This window comes from Lissotriton helveticus, chromosome 1_1 (genome assembly GCF_964261635.1).
Source record: "Lissotriton helveticus chromosome 1_1, aLisHel1.1, whole genome shotgun sequence".
NCBI lineage: Eukaryota > Metazoa > Chordata > Amphibia > Caudata > Salamandridae > Lissotriton > Lissotriton helveticus.
The window spans coordinates 1,705,003,406-1,705,023,342 of NC_136057.1; the positions used below are offsets into that span (position 1 = coordinate 1,705,003,406).

The window sequence follows — 19,937 nt, forward strand, 5'->3', positions numbered from 1 at the left end:
CGGAAGCACATCCAAGGGGGAGCCTTATTAAGGGGATCTATTATGTTTGTGGGAGAACTGTCTATTTTAACCTCCCCGTGACTGGGTGGGTAGCTGCTATTTATGCTTAGTGTTGCCTCTGGTTTATCAAGCAGACTACGTATATGAAAATAATAATACAATTTTGAGGAGAGAGAGAGAGGTAGTGCTGGACAACTGAATGAGGAGATATTTGGTGACATTATTCCTTCATTTGTATTAACTTTTAATGATATGAAGATTAGAAAATTGTCTACATTGGTGAAAAGGTTGGCTATTAACAGAGCGGGTGCATTAACAAGCATAGATAAGGAGCTCGTGGATGTACGTATGAGCTATGGTTATTCAACAGGTTAGCTTTAGATATATTATTTGCAAAATAGGGCAAATACTGTCACATGGTAAAGTTAAAGGTTCAGCAGTGCTGCATGTATTTGCCTGAAAATAATCAGATTAACAAATATGTTGTTGACATCATGCGTGAGATAAATGCTCTTGAGAAACCGGTGCTTGGAAACAGTTGGTATAGGGTTTGGTGGAATTGGAAAAATATTTTCTAAAGTTTTGAATGGTTGGTAACCCAGGCTAGGACATACTAAGATGGATACAAACCCATATAGTAATCATTTTACTGTACATATTGGGTGTTAAAAGTATTATGATGACAGGATGGGGGAGCTGTGGATATACTAATAAGCTGTCAGTAATTAGCGGAATTAAAAAGAAAAGGGGCAACCTTGAAATGGATGGAGTTCAATCTAAGCTTTTGATGAGATAAAAGAATTGGAAGAAGCCAAATGCAAGAAGCTGAAATCAGAGAAACCTGTCATGAAAAGGAACGTAAAGGATGAAGTGGCGTTGTAGTGATTTTTAAAAAAATCAATAAAGGATGTATTGGTGCAGCTGTTTTAATGAAAAAATACATACATTTATTAACAATTCTTTCAGGAACCACATGCTTCCTGGGAAATGCACAATGCTCTTTATATACTGAAGGTATACACTGAATCTTGTTACAGCTTGACCAAAAACGTGTGGAACTTGCCTCTTTAGAGCATGCACAGAAGCTATGGGCAACCTGTTTGTGACGCATTAGTCCAAGTTCATCCAAACATTCACAATGCTTGATAAAGCCCTGTCCTCATTAAAGATTCTTTATCACACAGGTTTTTAGATGAGCTGGACATAGCAGTTCCTAGACCATCGAAAAACACAAAAGGGGCTTTTCCTAATATTTATCTTATTACATGGACAGACCTGCTTTGTTCTACTTACAATGACGAAAACGTGCAAGATTTCCCATGCCTCTTCGTGACTAGCTTCTTCAGTCCCTGTTTTTTTCTCTGAATTCTGGGTAGTGTCGTCTACTCTATTTTAAAACCAGGACTACAAGTCTCAGAATTCAAAGAAAAACTGGATTTGAGAAGTTAGTCATAACTGATGGACGTGGGAAACTTGGGAGCTATGATAAAGTGTAATGCATATGGCACTGACATGTCACATTGCCACACCAAAAATAGATGGTACACAGCACTTATCATAAGTTGCCAGCTATGTCTGGACGGCTAGGGTGTTTTTTTTTTCTACATGTGTATGGATAATATAGTTAGTGACAGATCTGCCATACATGTCAACATTTCTAAACTGGAAAGAAGGAGATAGTGGGGGAAATTAGGGGTATTTATTTTCTCCATTGACTAACATTAAACCAAAGGCAATTTTAGGCTGGAGATAGCTAAAATAACGCCATTTTTGGGTTTAAAAATTCGGAGATCCTGCCTTAGGTCTATTGGCATGAATGATCTATGTTACCTTTCCCTAGTAACAATGTAATCTTTGGTTCATGTATTTATTAACATTCTACTTAAATTTTGTATGAAAGAAATTCAAAAAATCAATTCCAACTCTATAATGCTAAGAAACTATACAATTTTGACAGCCTTTCTTCCTCGGCCTTCTAGTCTTTCTTCTACGATGATGTTGACTTTAAGCCTTGTATGTCTATGTTTACATACTAGGTGTGTATTGACATGGCAGTCTGGGTCTGGATTCACACGCTTAGTCTTTCTTCTGTGTCTTCTAACATTCTACTAAGTTGTTTGAGCGTTGGATATTGTTTTCTAACACTTGTTAAACATTTCAAGTGTCTCAAAGCCTCATGCGGGATACTGGCCTCCCCAAATCCCACTTGTCCCCCCTTAGATCTGTTCTCCATTCAGCAGCTCGTTTCATTTATGGGGCCAAAAGAAGAGACCACATCACACCGATGTTATCCACCCTCCGCTGGCTTCCCATCGAGGCTAGAGCTATCTACAAGACTGCCTGTATTACCCACAAATCCTTGCACTCCTCCTCTCCTCGCTACCTGGCGAACAAGCTGAAACTCTCTGGAGGCTCTAGACCTTCACGTAATGCGGAAAATCTACTGTTTTGAACCTCCCACTTTCAAGAAGGAAAGATCCATGGCCCAATCCTTTTCAGGCAACGCGTGAGAATATGGAACTCACTTCCGCCTCAGCTCCGGACCACCGCCTCCTCTTAGGTCTTTAAAACGGACCTCAAAGTTCTCCTCCTCCAAAGACACCTCCTAAAGTAATTCACGCCCTCTCTATTATCTAAAGGAAGACCTCCCATCACTGAAAAAACTTTTCTCCATGACTATCGAAGTGCCTTCCCAGTGTGGTTGGAGTCAGGCGGGCAACTAGAGCCAAATTTCGGGGGGGCTGAAAATATTTCGGGGGGGGGGGGCTAATTCTTCCAACCACGGACAAAGTGGCTGTGAGAAGGGGTGACCACACAACAAAAGCCTCATTTACAACTAAATGGTCTTTTAAAGAGCTGTTAAGTACTCGGGTGCGGCTGCAATTACATGCGAGCCAGCCTGCGAAGCTGTCTCCGGCCGGGCTGACAAGCACGACGGGGGGGGGGGGGGGGCTGAAGCCCCGTGAGCCCAATGGGTGTTGCGCGCCTGGTTGGAGTGTATGCCATTTATTGCAGTATTATCCTTGTATCTGTGTTTGGTTCTCTTTTGTAACATGCACACACCACCTTTCTCTTGTAACACACTGTTTGCTACCTCTCACATTTTGTTTGCTTTTGATACTTGCACAAGTGCCACCTTGCCACCTTTGTTCTTGTGCCTCTGTGTCTAGCATATATTGCAGTATATTACCTCTGATTGTACTTTGTTTTCTCTTGTAACCTGCACACTTGTCACTCTTTCCTCCTGTATTGCACTGTTTGCTACCTCATGTATTTTGTTTTCTCACAATTGTCACTTTTAGCTCATGTAACTTATCGTCTGCTTTTGTAATTTGTTCATTTATAATTTTCTGTTCCTAGTGTGAAGCGCTCTGACGCCTTCCGGTAAAGTCCGCGCTATATAAAAAACGCGTAAATAAATAAAATAATAAAATAAATAAGCGCTATATAAATGCAATTGCAATACAATCTTACTTTTAAGCGAGACCATGCCCCCAACTCCCCGAATGGATAACATACTGTAGCCAATCCGCGGGCGCGCGATTCTCGGCACATAATATTTCCAGCCTGTGAGAGGGGAAAGGCTTTCCAAAGTCTGACCAATGAAGAGCGAAATGTCGGGCGGAGGGGCGGGCCTCTAGTGAGAGACGGAAGAGCGAAGTTTCCGGGACGGCGGCAGGTAAGGGTTGCTGTGGGAATCTAGTGTGAGGGGCGTGTCTCTCAGGAAACTCTCATGGCGAGGGGCACCCGGGCACGAGAAATGTTTTGAGGGTCGAGTATATTGTGTATGTTGAGAAAATAACTGGGGTCTGCGGGTATAGTCGCGAGCAGTGGAAGGGAAGGGAGAGGGTAGGGAGTGAGTTGTAACTGAGGAGCTGTGAGTGGTCTTTAGAGAGCTGGATGAAGGGACACTTTTTTTGTTGAGTGTATGAAGTGAGCAGGGTGAAGTGGTAGTGGTAGACTGATTTCAGGGGACGGTAGAAAGAGGTATTTAGACGGAGTTAGGAACGTTTGAGAATTGTTGGGCCTAGTGGTCATAGGGTTCTGTATAACACGAGGGAAGAGTTAGAGGGCGAGGGCAGCCGGTGTGAGCCTTTTGCTGGCTGAGGGGGCCCGGTTGGGAGCTGAAAGCGGCCCTGGGAAATACTTCTACCAGCAGCCCTTTAGTGCACGAATACACTTTTGAAAACACTGCGCCAAACAATGTATTTTCACAGCACAAACTTACAACCGTGGTAGATAAAACGCTCTAAGTTACATATGCAGTTCTATAAAAAAAAAGTGTGTGGATTTCTTTATTATTTGGTGACAGTACTGAGAAGCTGAACTTCTATTCTAGAGAAAATCATACTCGTGTGCCACGGCTCTACCTCAGGTTTGTTTTCAGGACCGGAGTGGCGGATCGCACCCCACCCAGTCCAGCCAGCCCTGAAAATAGCGACGATGTCCAAACCTACCGGTGGTTTGCCAGTGTACTGTATGGCACAGGGAAGGGTCTGTGGGGTACAGGATCATTAGGGTACGAATTAAAAGTTATGCAGGAAATTGTGCTACCAGCCGAAGTGATGATCTTTTAGATATTTGGTTCGTAGTTGAGGCGGGACTGCCCCAGGAACATGGGGGGGGGGGGTTACGAGTTTGTAGCACTGTCTTTAGGATAGATGATTTGGACTTTGGCACTTGGAAACGGCGCCGTAGCTGTCCGCGTCAATGGCACGATGGCTTGTAAAGACGTCTTTACAAGCCATCGTGCCATTGACGCGGACAGCACATTGTTGCTGATTCCAGCCCTCCTTCTCAAAATTGAGCAGGCTCTACTTAGAGACCAGAAGTCCTGATCCCGGGCGCTCCCAACTACCTGGATAATACGGGAGATTTAACCCCCTCCAACCGAAGTTTATTTACCCCCCCCCCTGCCGAACTAGGGTCTGGGTCTAAAAAGCGGCAATTATCCGGCAGCTACGGCGCCGTTTCCCTTGGCTGCAACAAATGCCCACATTTAATTCGGGCCATTATTACTTTTCCCAGGCAAATGTATTGATTTGGTCCTGATCTGATGATGATCCCGAGAATTAATGAGCAATGGGATCGAAACGTCGACACTTGTAAATAGCACCACAGTTTTCCATTGTGCCTAATTTTTGTGGTTTCTATTTCTGGTTAAACTCGCTGCATAATATAATACATGCGAGTGACCACAGCTCAAAGTTTTTGCCTGTATTTATGTTTATTTGTTTTATTTGATCAATCTTTATTGTTCTCCACACCTCTTTCCGAATATAGGGTACAGGCTTGTGCCCTATCATAGAAACCACTAATTCAGAAATTGTTGACTATATTCTTAACTATTGTGGAATAAAACTCCACGTCCGGCTGGACAGTGGATTCATATAGTAACCTATTGTGGCCTATATTGTATTTTCGTTTTTTATTCTTCAGTCTGCTAAGGACCATTGTTCCCCTTAATGGTACTCAAGTGTGGTCCTCTCTCTGGGTCTTACCGCGATTGGGACTGGGCTAAACTGACTGCTTTAGCAGCAGCAGCTGGGACCCCGTCGGCATGGCTTGCCTGAACTTACTGAGACAGACTATCATGTGGATGGCCTTCAGAACTCTATGCTTATCTAAGGGGTTGGCACTCAAGTGTTGCTATTTTCTGGCAACTTGAACTTGCGCCACCCCTAGTCAGTGACTGCTTTACTATTGCGGCTTAGGATTTGGTCCTCTGGCACTCACATGTTGGGCCCCGGATCGCATCAGGTCCCTCGTGGACACACTGTGTTGGGGAGGAGCCATGTCTGGTCGATGCATGCTGTGGTAAGATGTTCTATTTCTTGGCCGGCCACTAGGCAGCCAGGAATTCATTGTTGTTTCGCTGCTTGCCCCTTCATGGCCCCCTGAGTTAAACGGGAGGAAGCCAGTGTTCGATAAATTGACCATCTGCTCATCTCCTCCTGACGTCCACCTGTGCTGTTGCTGTGCCCTGCCCAGGAAGTCAGAACCCAACGCACAGTGAGAGCAGGTGGCAAAAGCGGAGGCAGTCCAGCACGGCTCACTCTCTGAAGAGGAGATAGGTTAGCAACCTCCGTAGTGCCATACCAGCAGTTCTTCTCATAGTGTTGTATCAGATCACTGTGACTCTCAGAGACTCAAGTAACACATTAATCTACTAACACGCTGCTGACATTTAAAATGTTTGTTTGGAGAATGGGCGGGGTTGCTCAAGCAGGGCATAGCAGCATGCAAATGGGTACACCTTTGCTTCATGCACTAGCAAAGTAAGACTAGGCCCTCAAGGGAAATGCCGCTACACCATCCAGTGCATGGTCCTGATCAGACTACTGAGTCAGTGTGCTTGGGTCAAACCGGGAGTGTAGCATTCATTACAGCCTTGTGTTTAAGACGGAGGGAACAGATATATAAATGCATGGAAGGTAGTTGGAGTTGTGCTGCATAGATCGGTCAAACTCGGAGAAAGACTGCATATAGTGTACATCACTGCAATTCAGGTTTGTTGTTGGGTTAGAGGTCACCTCAGGGGTGGCTTTTCTTAAAAATAAATACAAACTAAACCTCTTTACATTTGGGGTTTGTTTTCCAAATGCTCCAGTCCAGTCCTGGTGATTTAAAACGGCCCTGTAATTCTTTGGAGAAGTTTCTCTATTATAGACTGGTGAGCTCCATGAGAATCTACATATCCAGCGGCACCGGACAATATCAGCATCCGGCATTATGCCATTATTGCTCAGGGTTCAGTAGATGGGTCTCCTGTACCGATAGTTGAGCGGAATCTTAACTAAAGGAGCTAAGAGCGCAAAGGGCCAATGGGAACAAGCCCTCAAGACTCAAATTCTAGATAAGCAGTTGCAGTATATTTTCACAAAACATGCAAATGTAGTTATGTTATCACTACAAATGTATACATTTTAAATTCACACTGTAATTCAACAATATGCCAGCTTGTTTACACAAAATTGACCATGAAATATTTGCGGCTTGCTCACAATGCAGTGGTTGCTCTGCCGATGTCTAACATTACGAAACTTCCAAAGGGGCAACATTCGTGCCCCTGTTGCTGCACAGCGGCAATGAGGAAACTTTTTTCAGCATAAACCATGTTTCTTACAGTAATCAATATTAAAACATTTAGCATAGTTATGCCTCCTAGTGCAGAGATTTTGTATAGTTTTTGGGGATAATATGTAAATAACTGGGACTCAGCTACTCTTGATTCCATAGGGGCATAGTTTTATCATACACATGGAGTTCCTAAAAGCTATAGATAACTAGTGAATCTCACGCTGGCATTAGTGAATAGTAACATGGTTTAGTGGGCTACACCATCCAAGGATTGTTAGCTGAAAAATACTGTGTTTTGCAATATTATGAAAAAAGAATACTGTAACATAGTACCAGTTGCATATAGATCCCAAAACATATGGAAGGAGTACTGTATATGCTTAGAGATTTATATTAATCGTTTTGCAATGCAGTGGGACCAGATACATGGAGCCACAAGTAAATGCAATGATGATATTACACTCTGTGAGGCTCGAAACCTAAGGCGTACCATATAACTCCAGGTGATGCCCGAATAAAGTGTCAAATCTCGGACAGTGGGACATATATTGAACATAAGTGAGTTACACTTTCTTGTTATGCCCATTATTTTTCTTTTAAGTATTAATGTAACAGCATTGTTGGGATAATGTGATAAGCCTGGTACCACATTGTCATATGTTACATGTGAAAATTAGATATATGATCTGTATTAATGTTTTTTTGAAAAAAGTATAAAGAATGTATTATACATGCTAACACTATCTTAAGACCGTTTGAAAACAATCAGTTTATAATCACGAAAAATTGCTTAATCTATACATAACTCTGGTGACATCTACAATTTGCTAATGTTACCCTATTATGAGGAAGTGCAAATCGTTCGTTAATATTTGATAAATTAATCCAAGCTTGTAAAATGAAACATCTGTGTTAATTCCTGGGACCAATATTTTTTACATCGAAATTAAACACATTCAAAATTAAGGCGGAAAGGAAACATCAAAACAATTACGTTACATTATAGTGCCAAACAGTGAATTCATTTGTAGAGTTATATTTAAAAAGATTAGTTCTAGAATGGAGTTCCCAGCAATATGTTTTTCCACAAAAATCAAAATCATGTAACTATGTCCACTTAGATGTGAATGGGATTATGGGTTTAAATCTAAAGGAGCTCGAAAATTAAATGTATCCAGACGTGAGAATACAGGGGAACAATCAGACCTTCAAACATTTTGCTGTACTTTCATTCAATTTAAAGAAAGGGTTTACGCTTTGAAATGATTATATGCTTAACACATTTTAACAGAAGGGGGGAGAGAGAGAGAGTCAGTGGATTCAGTCTCCCAAGTCATACGAATAAACAAAGTGGAATCCACTCAAGGTGATAGTGATCCCTAGAGTGATGGGGAACACACAGTGTTGTTTAAATGCCCCTCACACACCAACAGGCCCCTTGGTGTCATGCTTCATCATCCGGGCCTTCGCACCCCTCTACGGGATGCGGCGTGCTACGACTCGCGAATACGCAGGAGCACTTGAAGTGAACTATGTGTGGGGGTGTGTGTTTATTACAAAAGTGTGAGTGAGGTGAGGTGAAAAAGTGAGTGGTTAAAAAATACCTGGCACGTAGGAGAAAAAACTTTATTAAATCCCCGGCTGGTATTATTAAAATAAAAGTGCAGGGCGTGGTTTTGATAGATACGTGTTAGGGTATCAAACCACTGTTTCAAAAGTCAACATGTTTCGGAGGTCAGAGCCCCCTTCTTCAGGACAAGGGTTAATGCACTTACCCTCCCCTTACTCACATGTAAGATGTAAAAGTGAAAATAAAAATTACAACAATGTGTAATGTTCCTCACAATGTTAAATGTTAGTGAGTGTCGTTGCGCCCAATTGGCGTATGAACTTAAAGTTCCCAAATACAGGACTTCATGAGCCTTAGCGTATATTGGGGAATCCTTCCTTTCTAATCAGAAAACGGTTACTGCAACAGCTAATCGCCTGCCTTCCCTCAACGCGGCAGCCGGGGATTTAATAAAGTTTTTTCTCCTACGTGCCAGGTATTTTTTAACCACTCACTTTTTCACCTCACCTCACTCACACTTTTGTAATAAACACACACCCCCACACATAGTTCACTTCAAGTGCTCCTGCGTATTCGCGAGTCGTAGCACGCCGCATCCCGTAGAGGGGTGCGAAGGCCCCGATGATGAAGCATGACACCAAGGGGCCTGTTGGTGTGTGAGGGGCATTTAAACAACACTGTGTGTTCCCCATCACTCTAGGGATCACTATCACCTTGAGTGGATTCCACTTTGTTTATTTATATGCTTAACACATCATTGGAATATATTCTCTTCTCTGTGTAGATGACCTTCAACTGTTAAGTGTTCTCCAATTCAGTTAAATTGTAGACCTGTTTGAAGAGAATAAAAAAATATGGAATCAAATAGTAATCCATTTTACAAGCAATTATGATGGGCATGACACGATCAATAAAGATGAACTGCAAAATAATTTTTCTGAAATAGATCTTGCTACCTTTAGCATAAAAAGATTGTGGCAAGACTAATATGCCTTGCAAGGAGACCTGAATGGGAGAGTTAGATCAGAAAGCAATAATGAAATAATCTGCTTTAACTGTTGAAGAATTAAATTTTTCACCTGTTGGGAAACCTTTGCGGATAAGCATGTTATGTGTAATCCATTATTAAATGATTGAATATCTTTGTCTGCTTGTATAACCAAATCACATAAAATGTTATTTCATGCATTGGAACTCCTAGGATGTCCACATAAAGCACAGAGTTATAAAATGCACAGGCAAAATGACTGGCAATAAAATCTGAAATGCGCCTTAGAACATTAATTATTACATTCAATATAAAGGCAAAAATCTTTTTAAAAAGTTAAAAACATAAGTTCAAAACATTTTATTTGGCAGGTTAACTGGTAAATACATAGCCTCCACGGTTGTGTGAGCAGAAATTCTTAGAAAGAGGGGTCTCAACCACTTACGACGATATAAAAAGCAAAGCTGGGCATATAAATAGAAGATGTTTCAAATCCTGGTTTCCGTTTTTGAAAAAGTGACATGTGCTTGAGATGCCACCCCATTTAGATGTTACAACTTTTAATGGAACAATACATTAGACGGGTTAGTGCCCAGAGGTGTCTTATCCCATGGGCCATATTCCATGACACACAATGATGTGATTTGTTCAAAACATAGAAATTCATTACGGAATCAAAATTTACATTATTCTTATAAGAATCGAGATCAAAACGGAATTTTAACTTGAGAGAAACTTGCTTAAGAAAAGCTTTAAACTGAGACATCGACCTAGAAGAGGCCAAGCGTCTATCAAGATTAAATTGCTCGAAAATATACTACAAATTCCCCAAAAAATATTGTTTTCTCTCTTTTCAGTTCAAACATTTCTTTAAACATAAGGTGTCGTAAGGAGTTACACTCACTGTTCATAATGCAAGGACCCCAACGCACCACCTCCGCCAACCCCTGCACCCAAAAACTTTTTAGACCATGTTCTAAACTTAATGCAGCAGTTGAGGGCTCACATATTGAGTAATAGCAATCTCCTTAGTATTTCCCCTTAAGATTTATTTTAAAAAAAGCTCCACTTTGTCTCATCAATTAGTGCGATGGCCTAGAAAAGACTAGGCGGAATTTTGGCCCCTTACACTGACAGAAGATGGGAAAAGTGTCTTTGTCCCACCGCGTGATAGAAAGAACCGAGCCCCCTAGCCTCTGCTTGGGCTTTAAACACACTATTGCATATGTGTTTCTGAGTCATTTAGTGTACTGGACATTATTTTACCTAAAAAGTTGTAGGAATGAGCTATTTCCAATTTTTGTGTAACAAGCTGCCATGAGTAGTTAAGAGTAGGAGCGCACTCCGTTTCCGTGAAAGCACAACACCTTGCTTTTTGTGGAGTTAATTTTCCAAAAATGTGCTCCGGGGTACTGTTGTAGGGCACCTAGTCAACGGTCTAAACCTTTAGGAGTTAAGTCCAGTGTCACGATGTTGTCCACATAAAGTAGGCAGATCAATAGACACCCCCTGATACTGGAAGGGAAACCTACGCTTTAAGATAAAAAAACTGGAGAGATGTGATAGCAGAAGGGCAAACAGACACCCTTGCTTCAGAACTTAATTTTTAGGGATAACTGTAGACAGCCCCAGATCCCCACCTAACAGTATTTGGCACCAGGTTGAAGCGTGGAGAGCAATAATAAAGTGCAATAGAATACTAGGCATTCCAAGATTATCTAGTTTTTTCCCACAGGGTTGGATGATCGACCTTATCAAACGTTGTGGAAAAATCTATAAAGGTGGCATAGACAGGGCACTTTCTCAAGACCGTAATGTGTTGCAAAGCTGTGATGTTATCTAAAGTGCCGTGCTGTTTCCTGAAACCTGATTGTTCTAGTGGAATAATTGTGTTCTCCTCAACCCAGGAATTAAGATGCTCCAACAGACATTTAGTAAAAACTTTGCCCACTATGTCTAGTATTGCAGTTTGTCAATAATGGGTACATTACGATCACCCTTCTTAAATAGAGGAACAATAATACTTCTGTGGTTATAACAGTAATCAAAGAATGGAATCAAAGCCTGAGCCCACAGTTGTTTCCCTTTTTATGACCGATATTAGGACTTCGGGTCCATTGCACCAGAGGCCCTCATTACCCTAATTGAAGACTCAATCTCACTCATAGAGGGCGTACCATAGCTAATTTGCATCATCTCAGAGTCAGTGGGTAAATCTTCAACACAGAATTCAACACCAGGATTGTGCGCATATAATTTGCTAGTAAAACTGTCCCATCATCCTCACTAATGGAGATGGGGTGGGATCTCACTCTTGTCCCACTGCAGTCGACAATGAGTTCCCAGAACAAGAGCACATTTTTTCTAAATGCAGCTTCTAAATTAAGCCGGTCGCAGTTTTGTTTTCTTAAACTAATCTTTAGGCGCTGCCTTCAACTTTTAAGCAGAGATATTAACCAGTCTCTTGCGTTTGTAAAGGAGACAAATTGAGTTCCAACTATTTTGCTTGTATAACCATATTTGTGGAATAGAAATAAAAAGGACATTAATGGATTTGGTCTCCACATTGGTACATATGCAAGACAACCGCATGAGTTAAAAGTGCTGGAACAAGTTAAAACTTTACCACTGCTCTGTTAAAAAGAAATTGATAGACTATTCTCTCTTGTCTGTACTGGAGCACCTGAGCTAAGGAACAGAATCGCATAGGAACGTTGCTTAGGAGCGCCTGCATAATTTCTCTTTGATACATGGACAAGGGCTAAGATTTGTGTAGTTTCAAAATGCCTTTAGCCAAAACCACGTTTTTTGTAAATAAAAATACATGCCAAACCAAGCTCTTCCCATATATATCAATGCATCTATCCAACACGGTCTACAAGAATAATTTAAGGATGTGCCTATCCTTAAGGACCATCACAGATTTAAAATTTGCTTGGTACCATCCTGCCTTAAAATTAAATGGTTGACAAATTTCAAAGCCACATAGGAGAAACTCAAAATCGAGTAAGTTTAAGTGGGGGGACGAAAAGCAACTTGTGAGAATATACCAGAGGAGAAACTGCTTGAGCTTCAATCTGGTCTGTGGATAGCTTAAATATTTTGCATCTTCCACGCTCATCATGCTCGGCAAAAAATTTGATCTCTCTGGGCTCCAGTGCCCCACCAGAGCTTTTCTGAGCTGGAGAACCTCACTGCCTTCAGAATGAAGCAGAGCATTAAATGAAGCTGACCACTCTGAGCCTTCGAATGTTTGGCTCTTCGGTCTACCTTCTATTGTATTGTACTGGCATTTATTCAGCTTCCCCCCTCCCCTTGCAATCCCAACAAATTCATACCTTATCCATACCTTATCCAACATTGGCAGTATTGGCTCTAACGTGTGGGCCTATCGACATACACCAGAAGAGAAAGCAGCATGTGTTTGCAGTGCAAATGTGATATAAATGCTTGCTGTTTTAACACTAGGAAATACGTTAAAATTATGAATATCACAAGGCAGGCTTTTTTGCCTGGAATGTCGAGTAAATATCCAAAGTCAAGAGCGTTCAGCGAACCCGTTTTTCTATAACTAAAATGTATAATTCCTTACTTGATTTGATGCAGTAAAAATCAACTTCCTGTTTTAACCATGTCCACTTCTTGGTTTCTGTTTCAGGATGAATGTGGGGATCGCGCACAGCGAGGTGAACCCCAACACACGGGTGCTGAACAGCCGCGGGATATGGGTGGCATACATCATCCTAGTGGTCCTGTTGCATGTCATCCTGCTGAGCATTCCCTTTTTCAGCGTCCCAGTGGTTTGGACCCTCACCAATGTAATCCATAACATGGTTAGTAATTAAAGAGGCATGTAACACGCATTAAGAAGGGCATCTACATTCCACATCTGAAGGCTACATTTCTAAAGGTGTGCATGATGCACACTCCCCTTTCAATTCTCACACAGCATCATACCCACTGTGCTTTCTCACATTGCCAAGGATCCTTTAACATAGCGGACAGCTGCTGGATAAACATGCATCAGCGCATCACTCTCAGATAAACTGACACAAAATATTTTTACTTTTATTGCTGTGACTTACCCCAGAGAAACAGGTCAGCATTTGTGCACATTGAGTAAGTGGGCATAAAAAAGAATTACAGCAAGAGACAGATTTTCTCTCTGGTGTATAGAGAATTTTTTTATTACATTCTGCTCCAACTGGTTCTTTCAAATCTGCACCCCTTGCTATTCACTTCCAAGGAAGGAGTGAGTTGATGCGCCTGGTTATTCTTGACTGATACAGAGAGCACCTACAGATGTTGAAAAGATGATCTTTGCAATGCAGAAGATCAGAGTTTTTGGTTTTCTTCAGAAGGGCTGTATGTCTCAGCAGTTTTTGTGGCTTAGTTACACTTATCAATAATCTTTCATTTTCCTCCTCTGCTTTCTCCCTAGGTGATGTACTTGTTCTTGCACACAGTGAAAGGCACGCCGTTCGAAACGCCAGACCAGGGAAAGGCTCGTCTTCTGACGCATTGGGAACAAATAGATTACGGTGTCCAGTTCACCTCTTCTCGGAAGTTCCTGACCATCTCTCCCATCATCTTGTGAGTTCTGATCCAATGTCCCACATTCTTTTAGTCTAATCTGTTTTTTTAAATAGCATAGATTGGACATGTGTAGCTTACAGATCACACAATTCATTGTTAATGAAAGAGGGTGTAAAAGTCTGTTTCCCAGGATCTAGAGTCTGGGCTTCCGCATTCTTTGCAATCCACTTCCCTTTGGTCAGTCCTAAGCGCTGGGATGCTCCCGAGTAGCCATGCGCTATAGAAGAGCCTCTACAATACAAGTCTAATGCAGTGACCTGAATTGGTTTTTGTTTGACACTCCCCATCCTGAAAAATACATCAAATTTGTCCCACACTTCCGAAAGTTGATGCCACCTCCAGGTCCCACTCAGATTTGGCCACTGAAGCTTTTATGTTCTAAGCATGGCTAGAATTTGTGTAAAATCCTTGGATAGCTAACAATATGCAGTATTCTTAATGTTTTCTTACCCATCTTCCTTTTTCTGTTTCACAGGTACATCCTCACCAGCTTCTACACCAAATATGACGCAGTACACTTCCTGGTGAACACAGTCTCACTACTCAGTGTCGTCCTGCCCAAACTTTCCCAGTTCCATGGGGTGCGTGTTTTTGGCATCAACAAATACTGATTGGGATATTCCTACTACACTACAAGGCTTCATTCTCAGTGAGCCTGCAGCTACTGTACAGCCAATGGAAATTCACACAAATACATTGTCAGTTTTCACCAGTTATCTGCTGATGGGACTGTCAGATTTCCCATTTGACACCATGAGGGTATAATTAAATAAAGGAGGATGAAGGACATTGTCAGTAGGAAGAGAGAGGGGGAGGGAAGAGTGTTAGTTGGAGCTCCATTTCATAATCATATATGCAGATTACACAACTAAGTAGTTTTATTCCTGGGGCCCTGATAAATGCTCACCGTCTCAACAAGTGGCTTTAAAATAGTAGATTCAGCTCTATGCCATAGAAACTGAAAGCATCACTGTAATCTGCACTTCGTACAGACATGGCTAGGGCACATATACTGTGTGCACACCCTGATAGACAAGGCCACAGCCATGTAACGAGGGGTGTCCATCTTAGGGTTAGTCACAATATCATTGCATAATTTTTGTTCTATGGGACTGGTGATCTAAGGCTGTCCCCATATGAACATTGACGAAGAAGTGAAGTACTACCGGACCTCACTGCATGCTCTACAGTAGCCTCTGCCCTATCCACAGACTCTTTGAACACCTATTTCAACATGATGTTGCAAGTAAAAACACTAATGTTGTGATATAGCTAATGAGTGGTGCTCCATTCCATTTGCATGCAGTAGCACTGAAAATGAAACCCTCTATTCTCTTGTGACAATGTTTGTTGATTGCAAAATGTTCCTTTTTTTTGTGAGGCTTTTCTTTGAAAAAGTAAACCTTTCTCACCTATGTGTGAAACTGGTCTGTGAGAACAAGACTCATGTGCCCCTATATAAACCTGCGAAGACGAGATCTTTGATTCCCTAAGTGAGGCAGCTCCAAGGTAACAAAATGACTGCTTTCCTTTTGGTTCCCTGTGTAGGATGATGCTTTGTGGGAAACGAACCCTTAGTTCTGTGTTTGAAGCTGTAATGTAAGAATGAGACTCTTGGTTGCCTGTGCACAAGGCTGCTCTGCAAGAGAGAACCATTGGTTCTGTGTATGAAACTGTGCTGTGAGAACAAGAATAAGTGTTCCCTTTGTATGAGACTGCTCTTTGAAAATTAACCCTTTTATTTTCATCTGTAAATGTGTGCTAGTTTCCCGTGTGTTGGGCGCAGTGGCGGCTGCTATGGAGTGGGAGTGGGGGAGCAGGATAACAAAAATAAAAAAATGCCACTTACCTGATTATGGCCGCAGATTCCCTTCCATCCTCTTCTCTTGCTGGCTCCTGGCAGCACACAGACTCCCCTAAGACAATCACGACGCTGCTGTCACCAGCATTACAGCAGCATTGTGATTGGTCTGAGCGGCCTGTTTAGCCGCTCGCAGTGCTTAGGAGACTTGGAAGTGTTCTCCACCTGAATGTACAACACAGCCAGGAGTGCGCAGGACTGGCTTAACCGAGACGACCGGCCAAACTGTCATGTGCACTTAAGGTACACCAACCACTCCTCCTCCCTGTGACCTCCAGACCTGCCCTAACCTGGCCCCAGAGCCCATACTAAAAATAAAGTGATAATAACGTTATCACTTTATGTTTCCTTTTTCCACTGCTCTGAGAGCAGGGGGTGACGCTCCTCTGCCTTAGCGGAGGAGTCGCAGCTGGTGGGCTGCTCTATTCAAACAAGACGGGCTCTCTGTGCAGAAGCTGCTAGGTGACAGCACACATCTCTACTCCATATAAGAAACTAGTCTGCTTGTCCCAGTGGTGTCAGGAGACTGATTTGCTGTTTAAGATGTTTGCTGGCTAGAGTAGACACCTGCCTGCTTAAAGTTGTATGAACAAACACATTCCAGTGCAATATGTATGCTCAGGGACTTACCTTTTACATTAACTGCACACAATGTTCGGAACTGCTTTGTAATGTCTCTTGAAAACCACCCATGTTTTTACATATGACACGGACTTTGGGGAAAATCGAGGTTTGAACAAACCTTGTTTATACATTTTAGCGTGTGGAAAAATTCACTGTAACTTAAAAGAAAAAAATGTGCCTATACTTATTTTTTCCAGTAACCTCTATATTTTATGTATATCTGATTTTGAAAACAATGTTGAGCTGGTCTTCTATAATAAAATACTGTTATGAATTGTAACATTACCCATTTGCTGTGGCAAAAGCCTCATGTTCCTTCTATGTGCCCCCTTATTGGAGATGTAATTACATTGTTATTACTTAGTCTATCCTGGGTTTCTACACCCTCTTCTGTAACGACTTGGGCATCAAATTGATCATTCCCACTGTTTGCCTAGACAGACTCCTCCTTCGCAGTTCGGTCAGGTCTACATGCGCCCACCCAATCCCAATAAAAAGGCATCTGGTAAATACCTGCTTTGTGGCAACAGTAGATTCTGCCACAAGCTTCGGAGCATTGTCCACCCAGCCAAACTTTGACTGACTGGTCTCATGTAGTCTGGCGTGGAGTAACAGGTGCATGCCAATACGTGCAGGAGTCTTTTAAATCTCTCTCGCTGTCAGAGACCAAGACATTCTTTAAAGTTTTGCAGTAGTTCATTTTAAACACCTTGGAAAGGAATTTATAGAATTCCTAGTATCCACCTTTGTGACACTAAACAGGATTGTAAATAAAATGTTTTCATGTTCACCACGGTTTGGTTAAAAAATCTGTTTCCCAATATGCCATTTACAGAGAAGTGTTCTTAACCTTCTTTGAAAAGATTTTATGCTATATGTTTTGCACCCTTATCCTTTCATATCCCCGATCCCGACAGGCAAGACATGCTGTAAAAGAGGTTGTTCACAGTTTGACCTCAACCCCATTGCTTGTCACTAGAGACCGCGGACGCAGCTCACAGGTTACTAGCTTGCCGTCCCTGATATACAGCAGCTCACTGCAATAGGCAGCTCTGATTTTGAGACCGCTCCACAAACATTTCAAACTCCTCCTTTAAGCTGTTACAGCCTTTATTAGGTCGACTCTGACCCAGCATCCAACTACACAGACCGCGGCTGTCTGCATCCTTTACTCTCCTTGTACTTGGCCTGGACTACTACTCGGTCTTCGCCTGAAACAAACCTCCTCTAAGTCGCTCTGACCTGGATCTAGGCAAAATGTATACAGGCATACCCTTGTTAATGTCCTGATGATGATCCTATATCTTTTGTAAGGATCAAAATGCCATTGACTTGTACGCCATATACACCTTTTTTTTTTTTAAATACATATTATGTGTAAAGGTGTCTCCACGATAATTTGTTTGTCCTACCAAAATGTATCTCATACAAACAGTTTACTCTGCCTGAGCCTTTTTGTTTCATGTTGTACGTCCTTCCCACTAAGTTGGATACATGCTTGTGTCCCACTTTATTTGTTTCTTGCTGAATTTTGTGTCTATTTAAGAAACAATATATTAAAAACACCTGTCCGGCTGGACAGCTTTAAAATATAGTACTGATTGGGTCTATATTTATTGTTTGCTCTCATTAATCCTTGTCTAGGGACCACTGTCTTTATAAATATATGTTTTGCACCCAACATAAATCTCAGCCACTCCTTTTGCTAAGGACCGCAAATTGTTTCTCATCTCTAAAAGTTTAGAAACCGAATGACACCTTAGCGCGTTCTTTCAACTTCTAGTTTTGAGAGATTATTAGTAATACATCATCTATTCGTAAAATCAGAAAAGAAACGCCACAAACCCTGATCTGCTGGGGCTTTTTTCTCCAGAACTGATCTGACTTATTCTTGTAGAAGGCAAATATGCTCAAATTAGACCATCTTCACGCAGGCAGCTCTTGTCTTAGCATAGGTTGAATTGTATCAAGTAGTTAGCTACTACAGCCATCACTCAACCAACTGATGTTGTATTCCTCTATTGTTGTGGACCATCGTATGAATGAATTACTATGATCCGAGGGTGTTTCTTTCTAGTGGTTCCACCTATTCCTCTTGTCTGAATGCTGCTTTTAAGATTCTCTGTTGAGACAGGCTTTTAGCTATAGAGGGCTCACAGAGCAATTCCTCTCCCATGTGAAAGATCAATGTTGTATATAACTCCTACGAAAGAGCACCCTCTATTGCATGGTCCAACTTGGACTTTGCCGTTCATTCTCTTTTCTCATTTTTTAATTAGTTTAGTTTGCTTACCAAATAAAGTTTCATCATAAAAAGTCATGCTGAGTACCAGTGCCTGAACCCTTTTGACATAATTTCTGAAATTCACAGCTCTGAATATCATTCCTAAAAAATAACCCTGTGGTTGTAAGCCTTCTGAGTATTTTTGCAGCACCCCACCCAAACGTGCTGTAATACAAGCATCAGGGATAGTCGCTTCCTATTTACTAGTTTATCAGCGTTCCTTCCGTGCACCAAGTTGAAATTAGATTTATTTCCTCTCATCTGCCTTTCTGCTGTCCTCTTGCTCTATTAATACTAACATTTATATACATTGTCAGTGCTAACACAGTTCACATCATACTGCCCAAGATCTCGGAGATCTCATTTTCCTCTGGTGAAAGGCTACTTGGGTCATACTAACTCTACTTACAATGGCGGGGGGGGGGGTCATGTTCCTGTGCAATCAGTGGGTTAAACAGAGCATATTTGTACTGTGCGATTCTTCAAGTCATTGCACTGATGTCATTTGGGATTAAGCCAACTCCCTGGAGGTCTCAGTAAACCCCCCAACTCTGGGAGGAACTGACTGGCATCTTGAAATCCCATTAACAAGCAGATCTGAGTAAGAATCTGGCCCGTCTTTAGGCTGGAAAGATTAATTGATGACTGTAGAAACATGTTATGTATGTTGAAACGTCGCCTTAAGTTAGTGCACTCAAGAGATAGTCAGTAAGATCCCACCACGTGCTCGACTTAAACTCTAAATTTGATTAAAGATCATCTCTTTCTGCTGTGTACCTTGCGCCTGCCAACTGACACAAATCTACAGCAAAGGTTTACGTGTAGAGTGTCACCATAGCCGTTTAATTGAACATGCCCCTTGCCTTTATTCAGTCTCTTTATATGGTGACAATATGTGATTACTTTAAATTTTGCCTTGGAAAAATGCCCCTTA

The 19,937-nt window shown here is 41.8% G+C and overlaps 1 protein-coding gene across 4 annotated transcripts; it reads left to right on the forward strand.

Annotated features, from left to right (window-relative positions):
• The first annotated feature begins 3,593 nt into the window (after window positions 1–3,593).
• Window positions 3,594–18,313, forward strand: LOC144832293 (ORM1-like protein 2). Of its 4 annotated transcripts, none has more exons than XM_078689073.1 (5): window positions 3,594–3,679; window positions 7,494–7,638; window positions 13,297–13,471; window positions 14,080–14,231; window positions 14,710–18,313. In XM_078689073.1, exons 3-5 carry the CDS (start codon window positions 13,298–13,300, stop codon window positions 14,843–14,845), a joined length of 462 nt encoding a protein of 153 aa, XP_078545199.1. In that variant the 5' UTR covers window positions 3,594–3,679; window positions 7,494–7,638; window position 13,297; the 3' UTR covers window positions 14,846–18,313. The 4 variants fall into 4 exon arrangements, with proteins under 4 accessions (XP_078545199.1, XP_078545202.1, XP_078545201.1 ...); XM_078689075.1 differs by having other exon boundaries at window positions 3,675–3,771; XM_078689074.1 differs by lacking the exon at window positions 3,594–3,679 and adding an exon at window positions 3,712–3,785.
• Window positions 18,314–19,937: the final 1,624 nt, after the last annotated feature.

Bases quoted from the DNA above. Each gene is read 5' to 3' on its own strand.
- LOC144832293 (XM_078689073.1), top strand. From the start codon at position 13,298: ATGAATGTGGGGATCGCGCACAGCGAGGTGAACCCCAACACACGGGTG. The intron at 13,472-14,079 runs GTTAGTAATTAA...CTTTCTCCCTAG, and splicing joins CCAATGTAATCCATAACATG to GTGATGTACTTGTTCTTGCA. The intron at 14,232-14,709 runs GTGAGTTCTGAT...TCTGTTTCACAG, and splicing joins ACCATCTCTCCCATCATCTT to GTACATCCTCACCAGCTTCT.